The sequence below is a fragment of the Astyanax mexicanus genome, chromosome 22 (assembly GCF_023375975.1).
Source record: "Astyanax mexicanus isolate ESR-SI-001 chromosome 22, AstMex3_surface, whole genome shotgun sequence".
In the NCBI taxonomy this organism is placed as follows: Eukaryota; Metazoa; Chordata; class Actinopteri; order Characiformes; family Acestrorhamphidae; genus Astyanax; species Astyanax mexicanus.
The window spans coordinates 11,637,220-11,660,522 of NC_064429.1; the positions used below are offsets into that span (position 1 = coordinate 11,637,220).

General features: G+C 41.6%; 1 protein-coding gene across 4 annotated transcripts; it reads right to left on the minus strand.

The window, feature by feature from the left end:
• Positions 1–765: 765 nt before the first annotated feature.
• On the minus strand, positions 766–23,303 carry tnksb (tankyrase, TRF1-interacting ankyrin-related ADP-ribose polymerase b). Of its 4 annotated transcripts, none has more exons than XM_022686817.2 (28): positions 22,850–23,303; positions 20,781–21,005; positions 18,898–18,993; positions 18,776–18,812; positions 17,810–17,885; positions 13,356–13,376; positions 11,501–11,595; positions 11,306–11,372; positions 10,530–10,716; positions 9,580–9,698; positions 9,307–9,398; positions 9,133–9,211; positions 8,714–8,885; positions 8,214–8,293; positions 7,940–8,085; positions 7,320–7,485; positions 6,975–7,194; positions 6,282–6,391; positions 5,980–6,168; positions 5,335–5,584; positions 5,154–5,236; positions 4,419–4,539; positions 4,216–4,313; positions 3,699–3,773; positions 3,428–3,533; positions 3,054–3,240; positions 2,203–2,359; positions 766–1,277 (listed from the first exon to the last, which is right to left on the minus strand). In XM_022686817.2, the coding sequence occupies exons 1-28, from the start codon at positions 23,214–23,216 to the stop codon at positions 1,191–1,193; spliced, it is 3,708 nt and encodes a 1,235-aa protein (XP_022542538.2). In that variant the 5' UTR covers positions 23,217–23,303; the 3' UTR covers positions 766–1,190. The 4 variants fall into 4 exon arrangements, with proteins under 4 accessions (XP_022542538.2, XP_022542536.2, XP_022542539.2 ...); XM_022686815.2 differs by having other exon boundaries at positions 8,678–8,885; XM_022686818.2 differs by lacking the exon at positions 13,356–13,376.

Sequence of the window (23,303 nt, forward strand, 5' to 3'; positions counted from 1 at the left end):
TAAAAAAGGGCTAAACTGCTGTAGGCTGAATGGGTGGAGCTAAATTATTGTAGAAAGATACGCTGGAGCTAAACTCTCGTAAGAAGAATGGGTGAAGCTAAACTGATATAAGATGGATGGGTGGAGCTAAACTGCTACAGGCTGAAGAAGCAGGTTTAAAGTGCTGCTGGATGATAAATGGGTGGAGCTAAACAAATGTAAAGGCTGAATGGGTGGAGCTTAACTGTTGTAGGTTGAATGGGAGCAGCTAAACGGATGTAGGCTGAATGGGTGGAGCTAAATTGTAGTATACTGAATAGATGGAGCTAAACTGTTGTAGGTTAAATAGGTGGAGCTAAACTGTTGTAGGTTAAATGGGTGGAGCAAAACTGTTGTAAAGTCTGAATGGGTGGAGCTTAACTTATGCAGGCTGAATGGGTGGAGCTAAACTGTTGTAAGCTGAATGGGTGGAGCTAAACTGTTGTAAGCTGAATGGGTGGAGCTAAAGTGCTTTAGGCAGAAGCGTTGGGTTTAAACTGCTGTAGAATGATAAATGGGTGGAGCTAAAATGCTGTAGTCTGAATGGGTGGAGCTAAACTGTTTTGGATATATGCGTACTCCTAAACTGCTGAACACATTTGTTTGTAATAAGCTGAACTTTAGTAAATACATTAATAAATAAAGAAAATATATTTAACAGGAAAGAGATCAACATAATACAAATGTAAATAAAGTTGTTAAATTTTCTGAACATGTGAATAAATAAATAAATGAATAAATGTTGGATTTGAGCTGCGTTGATGGTCTGACCAGGTTTATTTAAAAGAAATTAATCAAGTCAACAAAACAAAAAAAACCTTTCTTTAAAATACAACTCAAATAGCTCGGGTTCAATCACAATGTGTTTTACATGGTTCTTTCCACTGCCTGTACAATACACTTCACAATCCAACTGCTCCTCAAATAACTTAAATAACTCACTTTAAAAGTGCAAATTTATAATTCATACATGGCAACTCCATGGGTAAGACAACAGTCAATGGTACAGTTCACATTTCTTTTTGTGCAATATTCACAAGAATGTTTTAGTGAAAAGGGGGGATAAAGATAAAGAGATAATGTGTGTGTGCAGGAGGGAGGGGGGGCAGAAGAGATAAAGAGCACAGGGAGATGAAAGAGAAGAAGAGAAGAGATAAAGGAGAGGAGAGAGACTATGATTTCTGCTCGGCTCCTGTGGGGGACTGGGGGGTGCTCTCCGGCTTGGCGATCTGGTAGGTGATGAGATATTCCGGATAAGCCTGAAAAATACGACAAACACAAGATTAAACACATTAAAATCAGACTGATGGTGCTCAAATAACTGATAATGCTTTACATCAGTGATGCTTAGGACAATATTTCAGTGACCTATAGGTGTGCAGCTTGATTTAGAGCGTGTCAGTGTATCTTTGCTATCATAACAACGGGAAAAGTACAACTTGCTCGGTTTAAAACGCAAAGCAAAAGTCAAGTACTATTTCTCTCAATTTAACATGGGTGTGGTTAATTTTGGGCGTAATGTGAAATAATTAATCAATCAGATCGTCAATTGCTCATCATTGTGTCCAACAAACTCTTCTCAGCAGAGGAAACTGAGCTGCTGGTTGACACTGTGAAGGAGCTCCAGCAGCTCATTTACGGGAACAGCAATGTTATTTTATTTACTATTCTGTTTATTGTTGATGTAAAAGTTGGGTTTGTGCTGCTGTGTGTTCATGTGTGTGTAATAAGTGATGATATCATACTAGATGTAGGATTATAGCTTGTGTTGATTTACGATTAACGCAATCACTTAGTCCCCCATGGGCAATGCTAAAATCACTTTTACAAGTCTTTCATTGTTTTTTACTTTTACCAGACATGGATCTACTTTAGAGTAGTGTGAGATGAGCCATGATGCTCCTTCTCCTATTCAACTAAAACCCATCCAGGAGGGGAAAAATAACACTGCCCACCCAAAACTAAGTACTGATAGACCGAGTCTTTTCAAAGAACAGGCCAATCAGAACCCTCTCTGTTTTGCATGTGCTTCATGAATATGCACATAAGGGGAGCTAACTTCCCTTCCTCTCCCTCTCTTTCCCTCACGCGATTAGGGTAAAAGAAATATGTTGTGCCTGCGTGAGAAGGCACTTGAGAAGTCTGGTGTGTGTGTGTGTGTGTGTGTGTGTGTGTGTGTTGTACCTGTTCTCCCCTGTAGATGACGTACTCGGCGTACGCGAGGCCGTTGACGCTGGGTCTGCCGATAACGGAGTGATGACCCGGAGGAGCGTGGGCCATCTTCATAGCACTGAACTGTAGGAAGGACTTTCCCAGAGTTACCCTGCAGAACAGCATCTGCCTGCAATACACACACACAAAAAACACATGTTACACAAACATATACGCATACAAATATCATCCATCAATCAATCAATCAATCGACTGTTCACAGCTTTATTTTCACTTGGGAGTACATTACGTGTGAATCTCATTTACAATGTTGTAATATACCGAGCATATACAGTTTAAAATGGGTTAAAAACATTGAGTAAGAAATTATAAATAATAACGAATAAATTGGTAAAAAAAAAAATAATAAAAGAAATACTTATTTTAAATCAACATTTAATATAGATGAATAAAATATATATGCAAAAAGAAAAAAACAGGTTTCTAAAAGACCATAAAAACAAATTGACACATAAAACACAAAGTAAAAACTGTATAAAATATGAAATAATAGTAAAAGTAAAGTAAAACGATGATACGAAAAGAATGATAAGAAATGATAAAATAAATAATAATGAACTACGAACATAGGAATCAAAATAAAAAACATTACATTAAAAATGATATAGTAATAAATAAATAAATACAAAATAAATTAAACAAAAAAGGAACTCATTTAAAAAAAACTAGTTCAGTGATTCCAGTGAGCTGAGCTTCAAAGTTTCCTGTAGTGAACTCCAGCTCCAGCTAAAAGTGCACTTCATTATTCTGGTCACTGCATGTGCTGCAGGTGTTGTGTCACAGCCTGCAGGGGGCTCTCTCACCTGTGGCAGACGTAGCAGGAGCGGTCTTTGTGTGTGGGGCAGCCGGTTCCTCCTCCGATGCCGTAAACGTACTGGTTACTCTTAGACGAGTTTTCAGCGAAGTAAATCCCGGCTCCGAACATCCCACCGATGTAGGCGTGCCGCTCATCAAAGCCTTTATGGATGATGGCGTTTATAAACGGAGAACCTGAACACGGAAACAGAAGCACTCAGTGACCTGTATCACACCTGTAACATCTCTCACCTATCTGTAATATATCCCCTCTGACCTGCTGCATGCCCCCTATATTTGTAAAATGATCCCCTGTCAACCCAATTAGTGAGTCCCTCTAAATCTGTCAAATGTCCCCAAAACGTAAGCGTTTGTTTTTTACCGTGGAACAGCATGCGCTCGTTGTGATGGTTGTGGTTCTCGTCAGCGATCTCTTTCTGCCGATGTGTGTATCGCTCCCGCAGCTTCTTATTCACCACCTTCTGGATCTGAACACACACACAAAACAAACACACACAATTTAATTTACATTTAAACCTGTATACCGTACTGCATGGCTAAAATCAGTACTTTATCTGGATGCTGATTGGTGGGAACAGATTCCACACACCGCTTTTGATTGTGAAGAGTATTATCGTGTTTATCTTCTTTACCTTGATGACGTTGTATCTGCTGAAAACTCCTCCTGCATTCCCTCCATCTCTGTGCTCACGGATTGTACTCTGCATCTGAACACACACACACACACCACAGAAATTGTTGTCTATCGTTATCATCATTATTATTATCAGTAGAACAGTAGCAAAAGCTTTGTTTAGGGCATGTGAAACATCATTGGACCAGAATCACAGGGACAATTCTTGCCAGACACTGCTGTTCACCATCATTACCCCCTACTCCACGGCACTGTCCACTGTGGGTGGTAATATTAGCTTATTTGGTGTATTCCCGCTACACAAGTTTACGACACTGTGGATGGAGTAATGTTAAGACCCCACACTTTAACTTCCATCCAATCCCATAATTACACGGCCTTGCCATGAGCACACTGGCCAGTGTTTAATCAACATCACTCACCCATTCCCAACCCAGCCATGCCCTAAGGTAACACTTCATGGTTAAGTTATATGTTGCTGTCTAATCAATTGTTGGGTTTGAAGGTTTTCTTACCTCCTCCTCGACGGACTGGAACTCCTTGTCGTCGGGCGGCAGGTCGATGAGGACGGTGCCCTGAGCCGTGCAGTGGAAGGCCAGGTACGGGTTCCCACCTGAAAAAAAACACACAGAAACACACACAGACACGTGAGAATAAAGACACTGATAAAGTCAGAGTGTGAACAGAGTACCTGAACAGGTGTGAACAGGGGACTGACCTTGCTGACCCCCCAGCAGCCGCTCGATGCCTTTGATGAGTTTGTGTCGGTGTCCGTAAGCGTTTATACCGATCTCCTTCAGCTCCTCATGACCCATATCAGCCAACACGTCCAGAGTGATCTACAGAGAGAGAGAGAGAGAGAGAGAGAGAGAGAGAGGGAGAGAGAGAGAGGGAGAGAGAGGGAGAAAATTAATGGTAGATCCCTCTATAGGTAGCTTGGTGAATTAGCATGTTTGATAACCTAACCGGCCATACAATATGTATTCGTACAAGCAAACTAGGAGCTCAATATGCATACTAATCACAGAAAATGCTCAAATGCCTGACTATTTTCACCCTTAAAGAGGTTTACATACTTTTACTGCACATAAATGTGTAATATTGGATAATATTCCTCAAAATTCTCAAGAGAAAAAAAAATACATAAAGCTCTCCTTAGAGGGGCGGGGCTTCTGCAACTTTAGGTAAGTTGTTGTGTAGCTTAGCCTATAGACTACACATGTGTTATAAACATGTAGCTGCTAACTGTCTAAATAAATTCTCATTTTTTATAAATATTTTTATAGTTATATGAGTTATCATCACATTCTTTGAAGGCGAAGGCAGTGTATAAATCGAGAAGCTGCTCCCATCTCAGTCATTTATACTGATATTCCTTATGCCGCGTGAATCAGTCAGAAATTTTACAGACGTTCACCTCCCCAGGATCTGAAGATAAGTCATGAAGCCTCACCTGCTCACGCTCGAATATGTCTCTGAGGTGCTCCAGACCCAGACTCTTCAGGAACTGACTGATGTTCATGTCTAGCATAGTAACTGCAGAGAGAACACACACACACAGATAGAGCTTTACTAAACGAGTGTTCACAGCAGAATCAGTAAAACAGGTAAGCTGTATTTTCCCCTCCTCTCACCTTCTCCCTCTTTCCGCTCGGTTCCGGACGCTCCGTCCGCCGGGCCGGTGGCCCCGCCGCTGGCCCCGCCAGTGGCCCCGTCACTCAGGGGCCCGGCCAGGTTATCGATGCTGGAGGCGGCGGACAGGCAGGAGGGCGTGGAGGCAGGAGAGATTAAGGTGGCGCTGAGAACCGTGGCCTGGGGTTTGAAACAGCTGGGCAGAGCGTCCGGCGGCATGGCGTCCATCAGCAGGGCCCGGATATCATCAGCCTGGAGGAGAGCAGGTCAGAGCTTAGTCTCAGTACAGTAATTTGTGTCTGGGCACAGAGCTGAATTTAAACTGTTTGAGTAAGCCATTGCGCTTCTGTCTCCAGCACTTTGTGTAAGGCAGTACTTTTACAAATGAACGATCAGTCGACAATGAAATTTGTAGTCGACTAATTTAAATAATCAACATTGTCGATTATATCGACTAATTGTTGCAGCCCTATACAGTAATACAGTGGAGTGTCTCAGTACAGTAGGGAGCAGTAGCCACTTTTAGCACAGCTAAGCCACAGTGGCTGTTAGCACAGAGTCTCACTACTACTATTACCACAGTATTAACACAGTTCCGTATCGAAGTGTTAGCACAATCTTAGTAAAGGTTTATTACAGTATCGTACCGTGGCTAAGTCTAGTGCAGTCTGGCCCTCCTGGTTCTTCATGGTGGGGTCGGCTCCGTGTGCCAGCAGCAGCGCACACAGCTGAGTCCGGCCTTTCTGAGCCGCCTCGTGCAGCGGAGTGAACGCCCACTTATCCGTCGCGTTTACACACGTATTAAACTTTATCAGCAGCGCTGCGATATCCACATGCTGCAGAGAGAGAGAGAGGGTGATTAGTGAGTGTGAGCTGTAGGAGACAGTACTGTACTGTAGTCCAGGTGTAGTGAGATGTACAGCAGGCGTAACTGCAGTTCAGCTCTCACCCCGTAGGAGGCAGCGTTGTGCAGCGGGATCAGACCTCCTTTATCCTGCGCGTTCACGTCCGCACCGTGCTCCAGCAGATACTCCGCCACCTCCAGGTTATTATACCCAGCTAACACAACATATCAAACAGTGGATTAATTATTACTTTACGCAGCAATAAAATCACAGGCTCTCTCCTTCCAACCCTGCCATGCCCATCATTATTACTCAGTGTACTCATGAACATTTAAAGTTAGCCAATCTGAGAGAGGCCTTCAGTTGCTTTGAAGTTACCCTGAGGTCCTTTGAGACCTTGTCAACAATTACACGCCTTGCTCTTGGAGTGATCTCTGTTGGTCGACCTAAAATCTGTCTGGCGGTGGATTGGTGGAGTCTAAACTCTTTAGAGATGGTTTTCTAATCATTTCAAACTCTTTTTCTCAAGTCTAAAACGTGTTGTGAAGAGCCGAGTTTGATAGATGCCTGTTTTTCTTTAAATAAAACAGGCTTTGCCCATTCACACAATATTGGATATTTTCCTTAATAAATAAATGAGCAAGTAAAATTTGATGAACTCTTTATCTACTTTTAGGACTTAAGCTGATATATGTGCAGAAATATAGAAAATTATAAAGGGTTCACAAACATTTTAATCATCGCTGTGTAAATATATGTCTGTGTGTGTGTGTGAGGTGTGTGTGTGATGTGTGTACCTGCGAGGTGTAGTGGTGTAGAGTTCCTGCCCTGTGTGTCTCTGCAGTTGATGTTGTCGGGGCTGCAGAGCTTCTGAACGCGGGCGAGGCAGCCCTTCTTCGCTGCGTCCAGCAGGGCGGCGTCACCGCGCAGCAGATCCTGTATATCAGTGTCTCCATCCTTCACCATGTCCAGCGCCATGTTACCATCACGGTTCTTCTTAGAGGGGTCAGCACCATGCTACACACACACACACACCACTGTTACAACCTGCTGTAGCAATACACGCTCATTCTGACAGACTGTAATACACTACAGGAAGCGTAGGGGGCGCTCTACAATGTTTATATGATCCACATGTTTACCTTCAGCAGTAGTTTGCAGATCTCGTATTTGCCCTTGGCCGCTGCCTCGTGCAGGGGCGTGAACTTCCACAGATCAGCAACGTTCACCGAGGCTCCGTGTCTCACCAACAACTCAGCAACCTCATAGTGACCGTACGAACAGGCGTTATGGAGAGGAACCAAACCCCTGAGAGAGAGAGACAGAAAAGATTAAATATAAAATGTATAATAATCACCAATACGGATCAATTTCACATTATGTAAAGAGGATTTCTGGCCACACAGAGTACATTTTTATAATTATGTTGATAAATAGGTCTTATTATACACAATATAAACATAACCTCAATCATTTCTGCTGACGAATGTATATCGCTTATTAATATCAGTGAGTTGGAATGTGAACTATTCTGTTTCTATTTACATTTATGTTTTTCTTTAAAAAACAGGGTATACATTCATATTACAGGCTCAATGTTTGCCTAATAATCTTAAATGAATTGCTCTTTAGGCATAATGTGTAAATAAAGCATTATTATATCAGGGCAAAATAATTGTCCAATAACAATATTGTCCAAAAATGGTTCCTGTGCGAGGCCTATGGATGATGATGATGAAGATGATGATAAAGATGGTCATACCCTTTGTCCTTGGCGTGAACGTCAGCTCCGTGGTGCAGCAGGTACTCCACCACAGCTACACGATTATAACCAGCAGCGAAGTGCAGCGGAGTGGAGTGACGACCCTCCAAATCCCTGCAGTTCACGTTCTGAGGAGAACACAGTTGCTGCAGGACACACACACACACACACACACATTAAAGTTCATTTCTCACACACAAATCATTAATTACAATTTCAGTTTATTTCACATGTGTGTTTTTGGGAGTGTGTGTAAAAAAAAATTCACACTCACCTTGACTGTATCCAGGTCTCCGGCTTTGGCCGCCTCCAGGAAGCGATAATCCACGTCCGAGTTTCGAGCCGGAACATTTTCTAAAAAATATTAAATATTTCAATATTCTAATCATATAATCAATAATCATACATGCCTCCTGTAGGGGGCGCCACAAGGGACAGGGGAATGTACAAGGGACAGTCCAGTGTATATCAGTGCTTGTAGTGTACAGTATAGTGCAAGTTTCACCACCAGTGTTCAATGTTTTTTTTATTTATTATATATATAAACTAGAACTTTTTCTATTTTATTTTATGCTGAACATCTTATGTCTTATGAATAGAGCAATAATAAATCAGACTTCTGAGAGACTTAAACAATGATTTCCAGGCTGTTAAATTCAGTAAAGGACGAAAATAGAAAGTAACAGTGTGTGTAAAATGTCACATTTGAAGCTTTTGATCGTTTGTTAAGAACATCACCTCCCGCCATGTGAACAGGAATCACTGATTCCTCACCGCTGAGGATCTGCTGCACCGCCTCGTTCCCCATCTGTGCGGCGGTGAAGCCCTGCAGGGAAACGATGGAGGGGTCGGCGCCGTAGCTCAGCAGCAGCCGGCAGGTCTGGATGTGTCCGGCCAGAGCGGCTCTGTGCAGAGCGGTCTGACCCAGAGTATCCACCGCGTTCACCTGCAGCAGACAAAACACATTATAGATCACTATTATATTATATATTATATTATATTAAACTGCAGTCAGCAACAGAAAATGATGGAACTGTTTAACTGAATGTTTCTGTATTTCATGCTGCAGAGAACTGAATCGTATAAGTATATCTCTGACCTACAACTGTACATAGTATATATATATACACACATATATATATGTGTATTGTATATTGTATATAGTGTGTGTGTGTGTGTGTGTGTGTTCAAACCTTTGCTCCGTGCTTCTGCAGGACCTCCAGAACATCATTATGAGCTCGTTCAGCAGCAACATGGAACGGAGTCATAAAACTACAGTAAAACAGAGAGAGATTATATATTTAGCATTTCAATAACTGTCAATACATTTATTTTTAAACGCATGTGTGTGTGTGTGTGTAACTCACTCTTTGTTCTTGTCGTGGATGTTGGCTCCTTTTCTCAGCAGCAGCTCTGTGACCTGTTTACGCTTGGGGTGAGGAGACGCTACCACACAGTGCTACACACACACACACGCACACACACACGCACACATGCGCACACGCACACAGACACGCACGCACGCAAAGAGAGAACAGACACAGACATATGTTATAACACAAACTGTTATCTGTTAATTCTTAAATTTCTAATATTATTGTACATCTCTAATTAAAATATAATTCTGTGTGTGTGTGTACCAGAGCGCTGTCGTGTGAGTGGGGGTGTTTGAAGCTGATGATCTCCTGTGGGGTTTTCTTCACTTTGGCGAGGTCTCCCTCCCGAGCTGCCTGCAACAGCGAGTGCCCCTTAAACTCATCTGAGAAACACAGGAGGGAAAGTTAAACTGGTTCAAACTAACCACAATAAAACACACAATAAAACAATTAAACCAATTAAACCAAATTCTCTGTCTAACCTGTAACATAACACCCTCAACTGTCCAGTGAGCTCAGTAAACTGTGGAGTTAAAGAGGATTTTTGTAGGTCCTTTAACACAGAAACATTTCTGTACAATTTATGTTTTTGTGGAGACAGTAATCTGGTCTTTGTTTTTGCTGTTTGGGTCGACCAGAGTCTGGTTTTCTCCCAAGGTTTCTTCCTCTTAGTTTGAGGGAGTTTTCCTGTCTCTGTTGGGACTGTTATCACTGTGGTGTTACTTATAAGAGGTTTGGACCTGCATCTCTAAATGTAATTAATTGACTACTCTTAGAGCTCTAAAATAGAGCAGGTCAAGGTCTGTTCAGCCAGTTTCATTACAGATGATGTCTGAAGAATAAGGCTTTTTAAAGGACTTTATCCTTTAGCCACCAAATGTAAAGTTTAGGTATTGTGTGAGTTAGATCAGGTGTGAAAACAGCAGGTATTTCTCTTGAGATTTATGGTGCGAGATGTGTTTCACTACAGGAAATGTTCTGCATGGTTTAGGTGAGGGACAGACAGAGTGTGGTGCCTGATTCAGTGTGAATTATTCAGAAATTACCTGCTCTATTCACACAGGGCTCCTTCAGACTTTACCCAGACACTGAACTACAGACCTCGGAGGATACATGCCAGGTAATGTCCAGAACACCTGACTGATATCTCCTCCAGATAATGTCCAGAAAATATCTGGATTACTGATGTGTGTGTGTGTGTGTGTGTTACTCACAGGTGAGCTTGTCCCGGAGCTCAGGGGTGGGGGCCAGGTCGATGGCGCTCTTGCTGTGGCAGTTGAGGAGGGTGGGGTCGGCTCCGTGACTCAGCAGTAGTGAACACACCTCCACCCTGTTCTTACTGGCCGCCTCGTGCAGCGGCGTGAACTGCCACAGGTCCATCGCATTCACACACGCACCGTGCTGCAAACACACACACACACACACACACACACGATTATAATGCACTGAATAGTTTCCAAAAGAATCAGATTATAGAGGCATACTGAGCTCAACACACAAACTAACTATGTTTAGTCTCAGGTTATGTTGAAAGTGAGAGCATGGGTAAAGTGGGGAGTGAGTTAAAGGCGAATCTGATTTAAATTAAGAGTCAACTAAAGAGTCAAGTAGACAGTCTTTTAGACTAACGAGTCTGAGTCGAGTTTCTGAGTCAGTTAAAGATGACAATGAATAAAGTGGCAAGTCACTTAAAGGCGAGTCCAAGTTGTGTAGCGAGTCAGTTATAGACAATTCTGAATCGAGTGGTGAGTCAGTTAAAGGCACTTTTGGATTCTAGTTCAAATCATGTAGTGAGTCATTTAGAAATGATTCAAGAGTCAAGTGGGGAATCAGTTAATTAACTCAAAAAACTGAAACAAAAAAAAAAAAGTCATAGTCGAGTTAGGTACAGGATTGTCCACATGGAAGCGCGTTTAGGTTCTGTATGTGTCGATACTGAGTATTGATCGGGTATTGATCATAAAGAGAGTCGATCATTGTTTTTTCTTACCTTTAGCAGGAGTTCAGTGACCTCGTAGTGACCATATGAGCAGGCGTTATGCAGCGGAACCAGACCACTGAGAGAGAGAATGTGAGAATGAAAATAAGGCTGAATGGGCGGAGCTACATAGTTTTAAATTGAGTGGGTGGGGCTAAAGTGCTGTAGGCTAAATGGGCGGCGCTACAATGGTATAGTTTTACATACCCTTTGTCTTTAGCGTGGACATCAGCTCCGTACTGCAGGAGCAGCTGGACGATCCGAACACGATTATAACCGGCAGCCAGGTGCAGCGGAGTCGACTGAAACACACACACACACACACACACACACACACGTGATTAGATAACACACACACACACTCACACACACTCTAGATGCCCTATTCACAATTAATTCACAATCACATGACCAGCCCAGACACAGAACTGATCAAATACCTGCACTATTTAACTAAATACACAATCAATCAATCACACGACTGCAGGTATCAGACGCTGGAGAATGGCTGCGCTCTCATGCAGTGCTGGAGTGATCAATCATGCTCTTTCATGGTGATGGAGATTATACATCAGTGACGTGAGAAAGCGCACACACACACTCCCCCCAATCCACACACACACGGGTCTGATACAAACTCACAATCACATCCAGGTCACCATTAACTGCACACTTCTGCATTCCATAACACAGCCAGGTGTGCTCTAGCTCTGAATCAGGCGTATTACATGATTACATAAGACCCTGTTTGTTAAACTTCAGGCACAACTCACTTCAGGTGTTCAAACAACAAACTCCAGGTGAGCCTGATTACACTACAGTCAAGCATGCCAGATCACAACCAAGATATACAGAATAACATATTAAGCCATTTATTTAAAATTAAATTATAACCAGGTGTGCCAAATTATACCTGGCCAAGGAGTAATAAATTACAGTAAGTACTAAACCAGGTGTGTTAACTTAATTAAAACTGTGTTTACCAAGAACTATTTTACAGATTATGACTGTTAATTTACAGGCAGGTGTGTGAGACTACAGCCAGTGCAGGTGTTTAAAGTATAGCCAGGTAAATAAGATCTAGGAGTGCTGGAAATAGAGCAAACTCATGTGTATTAGATTTTAGATTATAGTTAGATGTGCTATATTAGAAGCAGGTAGAGTAGAGTAGAAATACAGTATGTGAATAGACTGAGGCCAGTCCAGGTGTGCTTAATTAGAGCCAAGTGTGCTAGAGTACAGTCAGGTGTAGTAGAGTAGGGATACACCAGATATACTAGACTAAAACCAGTCCAGGTGTGCTAGATTACACCTAGAACAGGTGTATTTATTAGACAAGATCCAGGTATGTTAGATCACACCTAGCCCAGGTGTGTTTAATTAGATATATTAGTACAAACTGTAAATGCAGTGGAAACAACCATTACATCACTGCATTACCTACAGTCGCTAAGCAACCTCTTCACTCTTCCTCAAACACACACACATACACACACACACACAGGTGATGGTCAGGATGTGAATAATCACATGTGAAATGTGTGGAAGCATCAAACAGCGCAGGACTTCATGCTCCTCACTCCCGATCACAACCAATCAAACTGATCCATTAACATCAACACTGATCACAGCTGTGGGCGGGGCTTCAGGTGACAGCGTGCAGCAGGATGGGCTCGAGCAGAAGCAGGTGATTTACATAAATAAATAAACAGATAAATAAACAAAATGTAGAGATATGGAAAAGCTCCAGGGGGCGCTGTTCCACACAGCAGCCTCTCTCCATCAGCCAGTTATCATCAGCCCAAAATCAGGCCTAGCCAATAGGAAAAGAGCAGAGGAGCATTCCTATTGGACAATCCCCAACACTGGGTCCAAGATAATTGTCTATCAGAGAGAGGCTGCTGTGAGGTACAGTTCCCAGGTCAGCTCAGACTCCAGCAGACGCTGATGATGAATATTCAGTGCGATTAATGAGAGAGGTCATGGATGGATTTTAGGGAGGTTTAGGACAAAATGAAAAAAGTGCAAATCATACGGATTCTTCACTTTACAGAAAACTTACCAGCATTTTCTGTGAGGTCGACTGAACGTCGTCAGAAACATAAAAAAGCAGAACATAAATTAGCCCTGCAATCTAAAAACAACTAAAAACATCTGAATCATTCAATGAGTCACCGAGTCATTTACTGAATCATTTACTGAATCACTGAATCATTAGACAGAAACTCATGCACAGCTAATCCCCACATCTCAGACCTTCTTTACTTAACTCATAAAAACAGCAACTGCACAGCATACACACACACACACACACACACACGCACACACAGATATAGAAACTGTTTTAAATAGTCTGATATGCCTCACACACTCTTAGATCGTACACAGAAACAGAGCAGCAAAACACAGCAATTAATCCAGATCAGAAAACATCAGGCATGTGTGAACATCTACTATAAATACTTAAATAATAATTGAAACCTGAGCCAATTTTGGATATTTTTTAAATATAGTTACAGTATTTTTTAACACAGAGCTGCTGTCCGATCACTACATTCAAGCTGAGCACAAAGGGCAGAACACTGTAGGCTACTGTAGATTGGTTCTGCCAGTGCGTAAAACCGTCTTTAGCCCCACCCACTTATCCTCAAGCCATCTTCAACTTCACCTTATTATCATACAGTGTAATAACCCTTCTTTACACTACAGAATTTTATTCCGGTTTCCCAGCTACCAACTGTTTGTTTGTAGATTGGCGTCAAAATTCGAAAAGACGATTGTGAAGCAGACACCAGCCAATATCTAGCAGGTTTAATATCTAGACCAGTCGCTGACTGTGAGTCTAACTACAGCCAATGGGATTAAACAAAGAAAGAGCTTCAAAGGTCCAACTGACGTATCTTCAGCACGGCATCACTATTTCTCACTCTTGCGCACTCTTGTGGGTGATTTTGGAGCCGGGTGAGTCTGCAATTACTCACTGTGGAAAAGCATGTAATTCATCGCCAAATATAACGTTTATACACTGTTTCTCTCTGAAATCTGCCCATTTTTCAGCACTGAGCACTTGTCTCGACAAATCCTACTTCTTAAAAATGAACGTGTCTTGGCACTGCCCATTTGAGGACACCAGGTGTGTGCAATATTGTATTGGACGTAATAATAATTGCAAACATTTGACACGACAAATAATAGCAATACTCTTGAAAGCAGCCCTTTTTTAAATTGAAATTGCCATTTATTTTTAATAGTTTGTTTGTGGTTTATATACAATCATTAAATATATTTTTTCTGTTATATTTTTTTCCACAGTTAATTTCCACTGAACACACCTCAGAACCTCACACTTCTCAAGACAAAAATATAAAATATCTGATCCCCCACTTCTTAAAAACACTGCAGATACTGAACCATCTCCAGCTGCTGTATCTCCAGATCTATAATAGAATATAGAATATAGAAAATGTGAGGGATGCTATTGGACGCTCTATCAACAATGCTATACCCCTCACCACCCAATCGCCAGCTACTGTGTATAGAGAAAACTGGAGTTATTATGGGATGGATTATCACAGGAGGAACATTAGGAACCTCTACAGCTCTCTACAACATGCTGAGACATCATACAGACCTCTGTATGTGGAGCTCAGTAAATATTACCCATCAGTCTAATTTCATATCCTGGCAACTTTTATTATAATTCTGGAAAGAATTACAATCCCACACGTTCTTGTGTGGGTAACAGTTTAAAGGTATTTATTTAAGTAATTATAACTGAAGAGTAGGTAAACATTAATATTGATATTAGGGTCAGGGTTCTACAGTGGGACGGGTCCTGAAGTAACCGCTGTCCAGATGTGGGCAGACTGTGTTTAGAGAAATGAAACAGACGACCTAAAAACACACATAACAAAACGAGCTTAACCCCGCCCCCAAACTCCACTCACTACAGCCCAACACAACTGGGTCACTGCCAGCACAGACACACACACACACACAAACGTGATCTCACACACACACGCTTAATAAATAAATAAAATAAACAGACAGACAGACAAAAAAGACAGACAGAGCGGGGACTGATAAAGTGTTCTGATTTCAGACTCTATAAATCTAATATTGATATTTAATCTTCACAGATCTACTGTACCAACAGAACCGCATTACAGAGGCTTTACATCACAACCAAGAACCATTAAACCATTTACACTAATCTCTATTAGAGCCTCTTTCATTTTCTTTAGTTTATCATATATTACAGTGTCCTGATCATCTGTAAAATTAATAAATATATAAATAAATAAATGAATGTGCTTTTTAAAGTGATGGGAACCTTCAACACACATCTGCCCCATTATTAATAATATAATATATAATATTATAATATAATAATATAATAATATAATAATAAATATTAATAATATGTGGATATATCTAGGGATGCACTGAATAAAAAGCAGAACTATACAGGAGCTGGTCAACGAATTAGAATAATTTGAAATAGTGCAATCATGAAATTCTTTGAATGCATTTTTGTGCAGAAAGCAAATCAGGTGTTCACTGCACCTGTCCTACTCGTTAGACTAATCACAGAACTGGTTACCTGGAAAAAAATTTGCTCAGCTGAGCTTTCCAAAAGGCCCATTTATGCCATTTAACTGTGACACTGTTGTTTTATTGAATTAGAATAATGGAGAAACCGTTTCATTGAATTAGAATAAATGCTCGAATTTTTGTTTTCTGTGAAGAGTGTTCACTGTGCAGTATAAAGTCAGGGTTGAGTAGAATTTCTAAGTTGTAAAATCAATCATGGGTAAGCAGCGCAACCTCTCAACCGGAATAGTGGCTCAAATTCAAGCCCTTCGCCAACAAGGCTTGACCCAAACTAAAATTGCTGAGCAGCTCGGCATCAGCCAGTCTTCCGTCTGCAAAGCTCTCAAGAAAAACTGCAGCAAGCGCACCAACTGTTCCGGCGTCCGAAAAACTTCTGCTCGCGACAACAAGCAGCTGAGAAAGATCGCAGTCAGCAACCGTTTCAAGTCCACTTCCGAGCTCACCGACTTGTGGAACAAGCAGACCGGCGCTGACGTCTCCAGATCAACCACTTACCGTCGTCTGCGCGAACTCGGCTTCAAATCTCGTGTTCCAGCAGTAAAACCGATGCTGAACAAGAAACAAATGGAGAAACGGCTGAAGTGGGCCAAAGAACACGGCGAGTGGACTGCTGAAGACTGGCAGAAAGTGGTCTTCAGTGACGAATCACGCTTCTGCATCTCCTTCGGTGACCAAGGTCCTCGTGTCTGGCGTCGTGGTGGCGAAACCTACAACCACGAGTGCGTGAAAAGATCCGTCAAGTTTCCCCAGAGTGTTATGGTCTGGGGATGCATGTCCGCTCGAGGTGTAGGGAAACTCTGCTTCCTCAAGAAGACTGTCAATGCTGCCGTATATCAAGATGTTCTGGAAACGTTCCTGATTCCGACTGTTGAGGAACAGTTTGGCAAAGAAGACTTCATATTTCAACAGGATCTTGCACCGGCTCATGCGGCAAAGTCGACCAAAGATTGGTTCACTAAAAAACAGCAAGTTTTGGCATGGCCGGCCAACTCGCCTGACCTCAATGTCATTGAAAACCTTTGGGCCATCGTGAAGCGGAAAATTCGCGACAGAAAGCCTACTACGCTGGACCAACTGAAGCAGAACATCGCCACTGCCTGGGAAGCTGTGAGTGCGGAAACTTGCGACAAGCTGGTCAAATCGATGCCGCAGAGACTTCAGGCAGTCATACAAGCCAAGGGGGCAGCCACAAAATACTGAGAAAGTGATGATTGTAATTATAATAAAAATTATTCTAATTCAATGAAACGGTTTCTCCATTATTCTAATTCAATAAAACAACAGTGTCACAGTTAAATGGCCTAAATGGGCCTTTTGGAAAGCTCAGCCGAGCAAATTTTTTTTCCAGGTAACGAGTTCTGTGATTAGTCTAACGAGTAGGACAGGTGCGGTGAACCTGTCCTTGCTTTCTGCACAAAAAATGCATTCAAGGAATTTCATGATTGCACTATTTCAAATTATTCTAATTCGTTGACCAGCACCTGTATATATATATATATATATATATATATATATATATATATATATATATATATATATATATATATATATATATATATATATATAAGTAGATATATGTTACCGGATAAGTAAAAAGACAGAAATTTGAACCAAACAATGACATTTTCTTAAAAAAAAAATAATAAGACAAAGAAAATCCAAAAGTAATTTACAATAATAATTTATATATTATACAATAATAATTGAATTTATGCCTAACTCAATTTATTAAGAAAATCTGTGAATGCAATGTAAGGTATTTTGTATTCAGACTTCAGAAAAAAGTTTCTTATTGTTAGGTTTCAGACAAAAAAATATATATGATCGAATTATAGTGCATCACAGGATATAATGCAGTGTGTGAGTGTGTGTGTGAAGTGTGTGCAGGTGTGTATGAGCTACCTTGCGTCCATCGCTGGCGTGACAGTTGACATTGAGTGGAGTCAGCAGAGCCATCAGCTTATCCTCATTCCCACTCCTGAAAGAACACACACACACACACACACAAACACACATTTATACATATATATTTATTTACATTAGGTCATGCTGTAGATTCACTGGGCTCATTGAGTGCTTGTTAGTCCAGTAGGACGTGTTTGATGATCAGTCAATTTGAGGTATAATTGCTGCACATAAGCTTCCATTACTTTTAGTAGGGGCAGGGGTGGGACAAAATATTGCAAAATATCATATAATTTTCGTTTGTGATACATTATCAATACTCCCTAAGCCACGCCCCCTCCCCCCTAAAGTGCAGCATTATACAGGAGTTTCAGTGAAGTTTCTCCAGCACTAAGGCTGGGGCAGTGTTCAGTGTTAGCATTAGCCGCTTATTACAGCACTTGATTTTTTGCCATTCAGAGGTGAGTATAAAACGAGGTACGTGGGGCAAACTGCTAGCTGATAGCTTAATGTACATAAACGGAAGCGCTTTACTCACCCAAACAATCAGTTTTCTGTGTAGATTACTGTGCGACACCCATGTTCCTTACTATTGTCACTTAAAATGCACCTTATAATCCGGTGTGCCTTATGTATGAAAATAGACCAATAGGCGTTCATTGATAGTGTGCACTATAATATGTTGCACTGAGGAGTATTTTATCCTCTTTAGCAACACAGATGCTGTGAAGTATCGTAGAGAATTGTCTTGTGATCACAGTATTGTGATATCGTCACTATAGTGATACCTAGCATTAGCATCGTAGCTCCAGTGTAAATCTGAAGGAGCTGTAAAGATACGGAGGTAATGGGTATCCTCCTCATTCTGTTGTAGCACACTCCCTTAGCAACGGAGGGAGGGGTGGGTGTGGGGGGGTGTGGCTGCTGACACACACACACACATACACACACACACACACTCACCTCGCTGCCTCCAGCAGCTCGTCCTTCTTATATTCCCCTGTGGACAGAAGAACACACTGATCAGAACAGTGGGGGGTTACATAACAAAGGCACTACTCAGTGAGGTGTGTGTGTGTGTGTACCGGTGAGGACGGTCTTGGCGGAGGGGTCTGCGAGATCCAGAGCTGATTTGCCGTCTGTGTTTCTGATGTTGGGATCCGCACCGTGCTGGAGCAGCACTGAAAGCACATGCATAGAATATAGATTTTTAAATTAAATATACACAGATATACACATTTTCCAATATGTTCTGCATTTCCAGCTTCTGATGTAGGAAAAAAAACACTTTTACAATTTACAATAATCACAAAAAATTAAAGATTAGATTCTGTATGTTTTATTAAATTCACATATCGCACTAATTAATCTGATTGCATATATTTTGAGTCAATATCCACAATTCAGAATTCTGTGCATTAGAAAATGAGGAGTGTTTTGTAAGCTATGGTTGCAAATGTCTTAATTACACTGTAATAATGAGTGGTTATTTATTACAGTTTATTATTTTTTATTTACTCCTAAGTTCAATTTACTGTTCTGTATATATTGTATAGGCTATGTATCAGTATTTGCTCATTTTAAGCTAAAATACACAATCAATCAATATTTCCCTAACGTAGTATATCCTTAAAGCTGTTAAGGTTCACTGCAGTTTACAGGAAGCTGCAGTTCCTTGTTCCACCCCTACACAGCCAGAGCACTGCTGCATCCACTCAGGCTCGGCTCTTTCATTTTAATTTGCAGAATGTGTAAAAGTAGAGCGTCTCATAAAGGCAAGAGAATAAACAGTTTAACCCCACTAACATATACCCCTCCGCAGAGTGCTTCACTCAGCCCATACAGTGAGTAGCTATTAGCACAGCAATTCAACAGAGCTAACAAACACCACTAACCACACAAACCAGCAAACACTGCTGCAGACCAAACTGAACCTCCACCACCACCCAGTGCACACAGCTTCTCTACTTATATACACAGTTATATATGTATTCACCATCACTCAACTCAACTGAGGAGAAACTAGCGATTTCATGATTCAATGAATCGAAATCGAACTGAATTCTTATGAGACCTGACATTAACACCATTACTACACGCACACTACACACACACACACGATTAAACACACTCAGGCAAGAGTGAACCTGACTATAGCCACTCTCTCTCTCACACACACACATCCCAGTGATGCTGTCACTTTCTATCACACACACTCAGCATGCTGCCTCAGCAGTGTGTAAGCACAGAGGCATTCAGCACGAGTCTGAAACACACACACGATGCTTCTGTGTGTGTGTGTGTTTACCGCTAAGGTTTCCCATCGTTACTGTTACTGATGAGGGATCATCCCTCTCCACAGTGCATCAACAGCACCACTCTGTATATAACAGTGGTGTGTGTGTGTGTATGTGTGTATATACCGCTCTGAAAAAATAAGGGACCACTTGATGATGTTTTTCCTTCATTTTACCAAATTGAAAACCTGAACTGCTTGAATTTTTGCACCAGGAGTAAAGCAGCATAAAGATATCCAAGAGCAGTGTGTAAGACTGGTGGAGGAGAACATGATGCCAAGATGCATGAAAAAAACTGTGATTAAAAACCAGGGTTATTCCACCAAATACTGATTATTTCTGAACTCTTAAAACTGAATATGAACTTGTTTTCTTTGCATTATTTGAGGTCTGAAAGTTCTGCATCTGTTTTGTTATTTCAGTTATTTCTCATTTTCTGTAAATAAATGCTCTAAATGTGAATATTTTTATTTGCAAATATTTCTTGATACATTGCCTAATCCTAGACAGCCCATAGATTTGACTCTATAGAATAATTTGACCTTTAATGACCATTTCTGAGACATGCTAAGAGAACGTGGAAACCCGCAGATATTGAGGGCGGATCTCCTCTTTAATATGATGTAATTTAAATATCAGATACAGATGCGTGACGGTGCTGATCTGCTCACCGATGCAGACGTCGATCTTGCCCTTGATGGCGGCCTCGTGCAGAGGCGTGTAGTTCCAGTTGTCGCGGGCGTTGGGATCCGCCCCCTGGCACAGCAGCAGGCTGACCACCTCGGCGTGCCCGAAGGAGCAGGCGTTATGGAGCGGGATCAGCCCACCGTCATCCCGGGAGTGAACGTTAGCTCCAGTCTGCAGGAGATGCTCCACCACGTCCTTCCTGCCAAAACCTGCAGAGACCAAACAACAGAACCACATCAAAACCCGACCCTGCAGAACCAAACACACCCAGAACACCAGCAGAACCTCTCTGAGGCTGAAGCAGCAGCACTGACTGTAATATACGATCACACGCCCAGAACCGTTCCAGCAGATCCGCATCACAGCTGATCCAGGTCTATTTTAAAGAATCAGGCGTCGGCTATATTAATCCCTCCACTGCCAATCCGTTTATTTACACTGCTGTCAGAGACACTCCATAAACACACTTTATACCAGACTGCAGATATTAGGAACGGATCTACTAAAGAACTTCAATGCAGAAGGTTCTGTACGCATCTTTTAATCAATAACAGATGTTCCACAATCACAGCATTTTATTAATATTTGTTGTTTGCTAATGACAGCACAAGATATATACTATAATTTTGACCAATTACAGCTATTCACCAATCTTAACATGTGATCAATAATCATAATAGCTATTTTCCTATCAACTGCTCATTACCAATAATGACATTTAGTGCCTGTTTACCTTTTTCTGCTTTTAAATCAAATGGGTTTTGACCATTAGTTCCAATGGTCAAAACAAAAGCGTTTCCTCATCGGCTTACCAATCACAACCTTTGATTGAGGCATAATGTTCATAAATTACATCATCTGATCAAGAATGTTAGAAGATTTTTAGACATAGACATCACGTAATTAAAGATGATCAATGTATCAATCAAAGTAATTAAAGCCTCATGCTGTATTACTTATTGATGACGGCTGTTTATTTTCACCAAGAGCAGCATCTTATCAAAATTGGATGTTTGCTAATGACAGCCTAGATCAATAATTAGTGTTTACAAATAACATTTAAAATAAAAATGGGCTTACTATAATTTTTATTAATTAACTCATCAGTTAATAATCATAATATCTGTTTTCCAATTATGCTTTACTGAATTGCTGGTTACCAATAATAACATTTAGTAAATAATACCTCTTTACCCCTCACTGCATTTAATCAATAGATTTTGATCAATAGTTTAAATTTCCCAAATAGTTGATGCTTGCAAAATGTATCATTTGATTAAAAATAATAATACTAACAAGATTAATAATTTTAGATTTAGACATGTTTACCAATCACTTAAAGATGATCAATGTATTAATCAAAGTATTCAAAGCCTTATGCTGTACTACTTGAGTTAGGGTTAATTGATCACAACAGTCTATTACACAAATCAATAACCATATAATATCTGCTACCAATCAAACCCGTTGATCAATAATAACTGTTCATGCAATTTTTATCAATCATCACAGCATCCGCTCGTACAATTCACTGACCAATCACACTGTTCGATCAGTTATATCTGTGCATATATATATATATATATATATATATATATATATATATATATACACATACACACACACACACACTGCTCGCTGCTCGCCTATTACAGCTCCTGGGGGTTATTAGCTGTTTAGCTAGGCTAGGCTAGGCTAGTTAGCTCTTGGCTAATCTACTTCGTGACCATTATCGTTTATTCGGCATGTTTAGAGGTTAAATCTGTACCACATCTCGCCTTTTAACATTGTTATTGATCGCAATGCAGCTATTGATAACCCATAGATGTGTATTAATCGGTTAAATTAAAGTTAAATTCCGATAAAACGCTAACGTAGGCTTCGTTTGGGAATTCTCCGTTCCACCTTAACTAGTACAGCTGTTCCGTTCTGCTGCCTGTGGGAACATAATGTAACTGCAGCAGAATTTAAGGTGGAACGGAGAATTCCAACAGAAGCTGGAAAACAACCCGAAGCCCAGCAGCGCAGTGATTCCACAGATTCCCCGACCGACCTGCGGCGAAGTGCAGCGGGGTGGACTTCCTCCCCGCCATGTCCTTCGCGTTCACGTTCGCCGCGTCCACCAACCGCTTCACCCGGGACACGTCCCCGTTCCTGCAGGCCTCGAACAGCTCCCGGAAGGCGCCGCTGTCCTGGCCCGGGCTGGGGGCCGCTGAGGACGGGCTGGCGCTGCCTGCGGCCCCGCTGGCCGAGCTGCAGGCTCCGCTGCTGCCCGGCCGCTCCGGAGAGGCCTCCGCGGGGCTCAGCGCGGCCGTGTCCGCCTGAGGAGAGTCCAGGGGCGGCGAGGAGACGGCGGAGAGCCGCGGGGGGGACTGGAGCCCGCCGCCGTGGTGCTGAGACGAGCGCCGGGACACCGCCATTACACCCAGCCGTTACATACAAAACCCCGTACAGTCTCCCTCACACTATACCCAGATACACACACACACACACACACTCTGTCAACA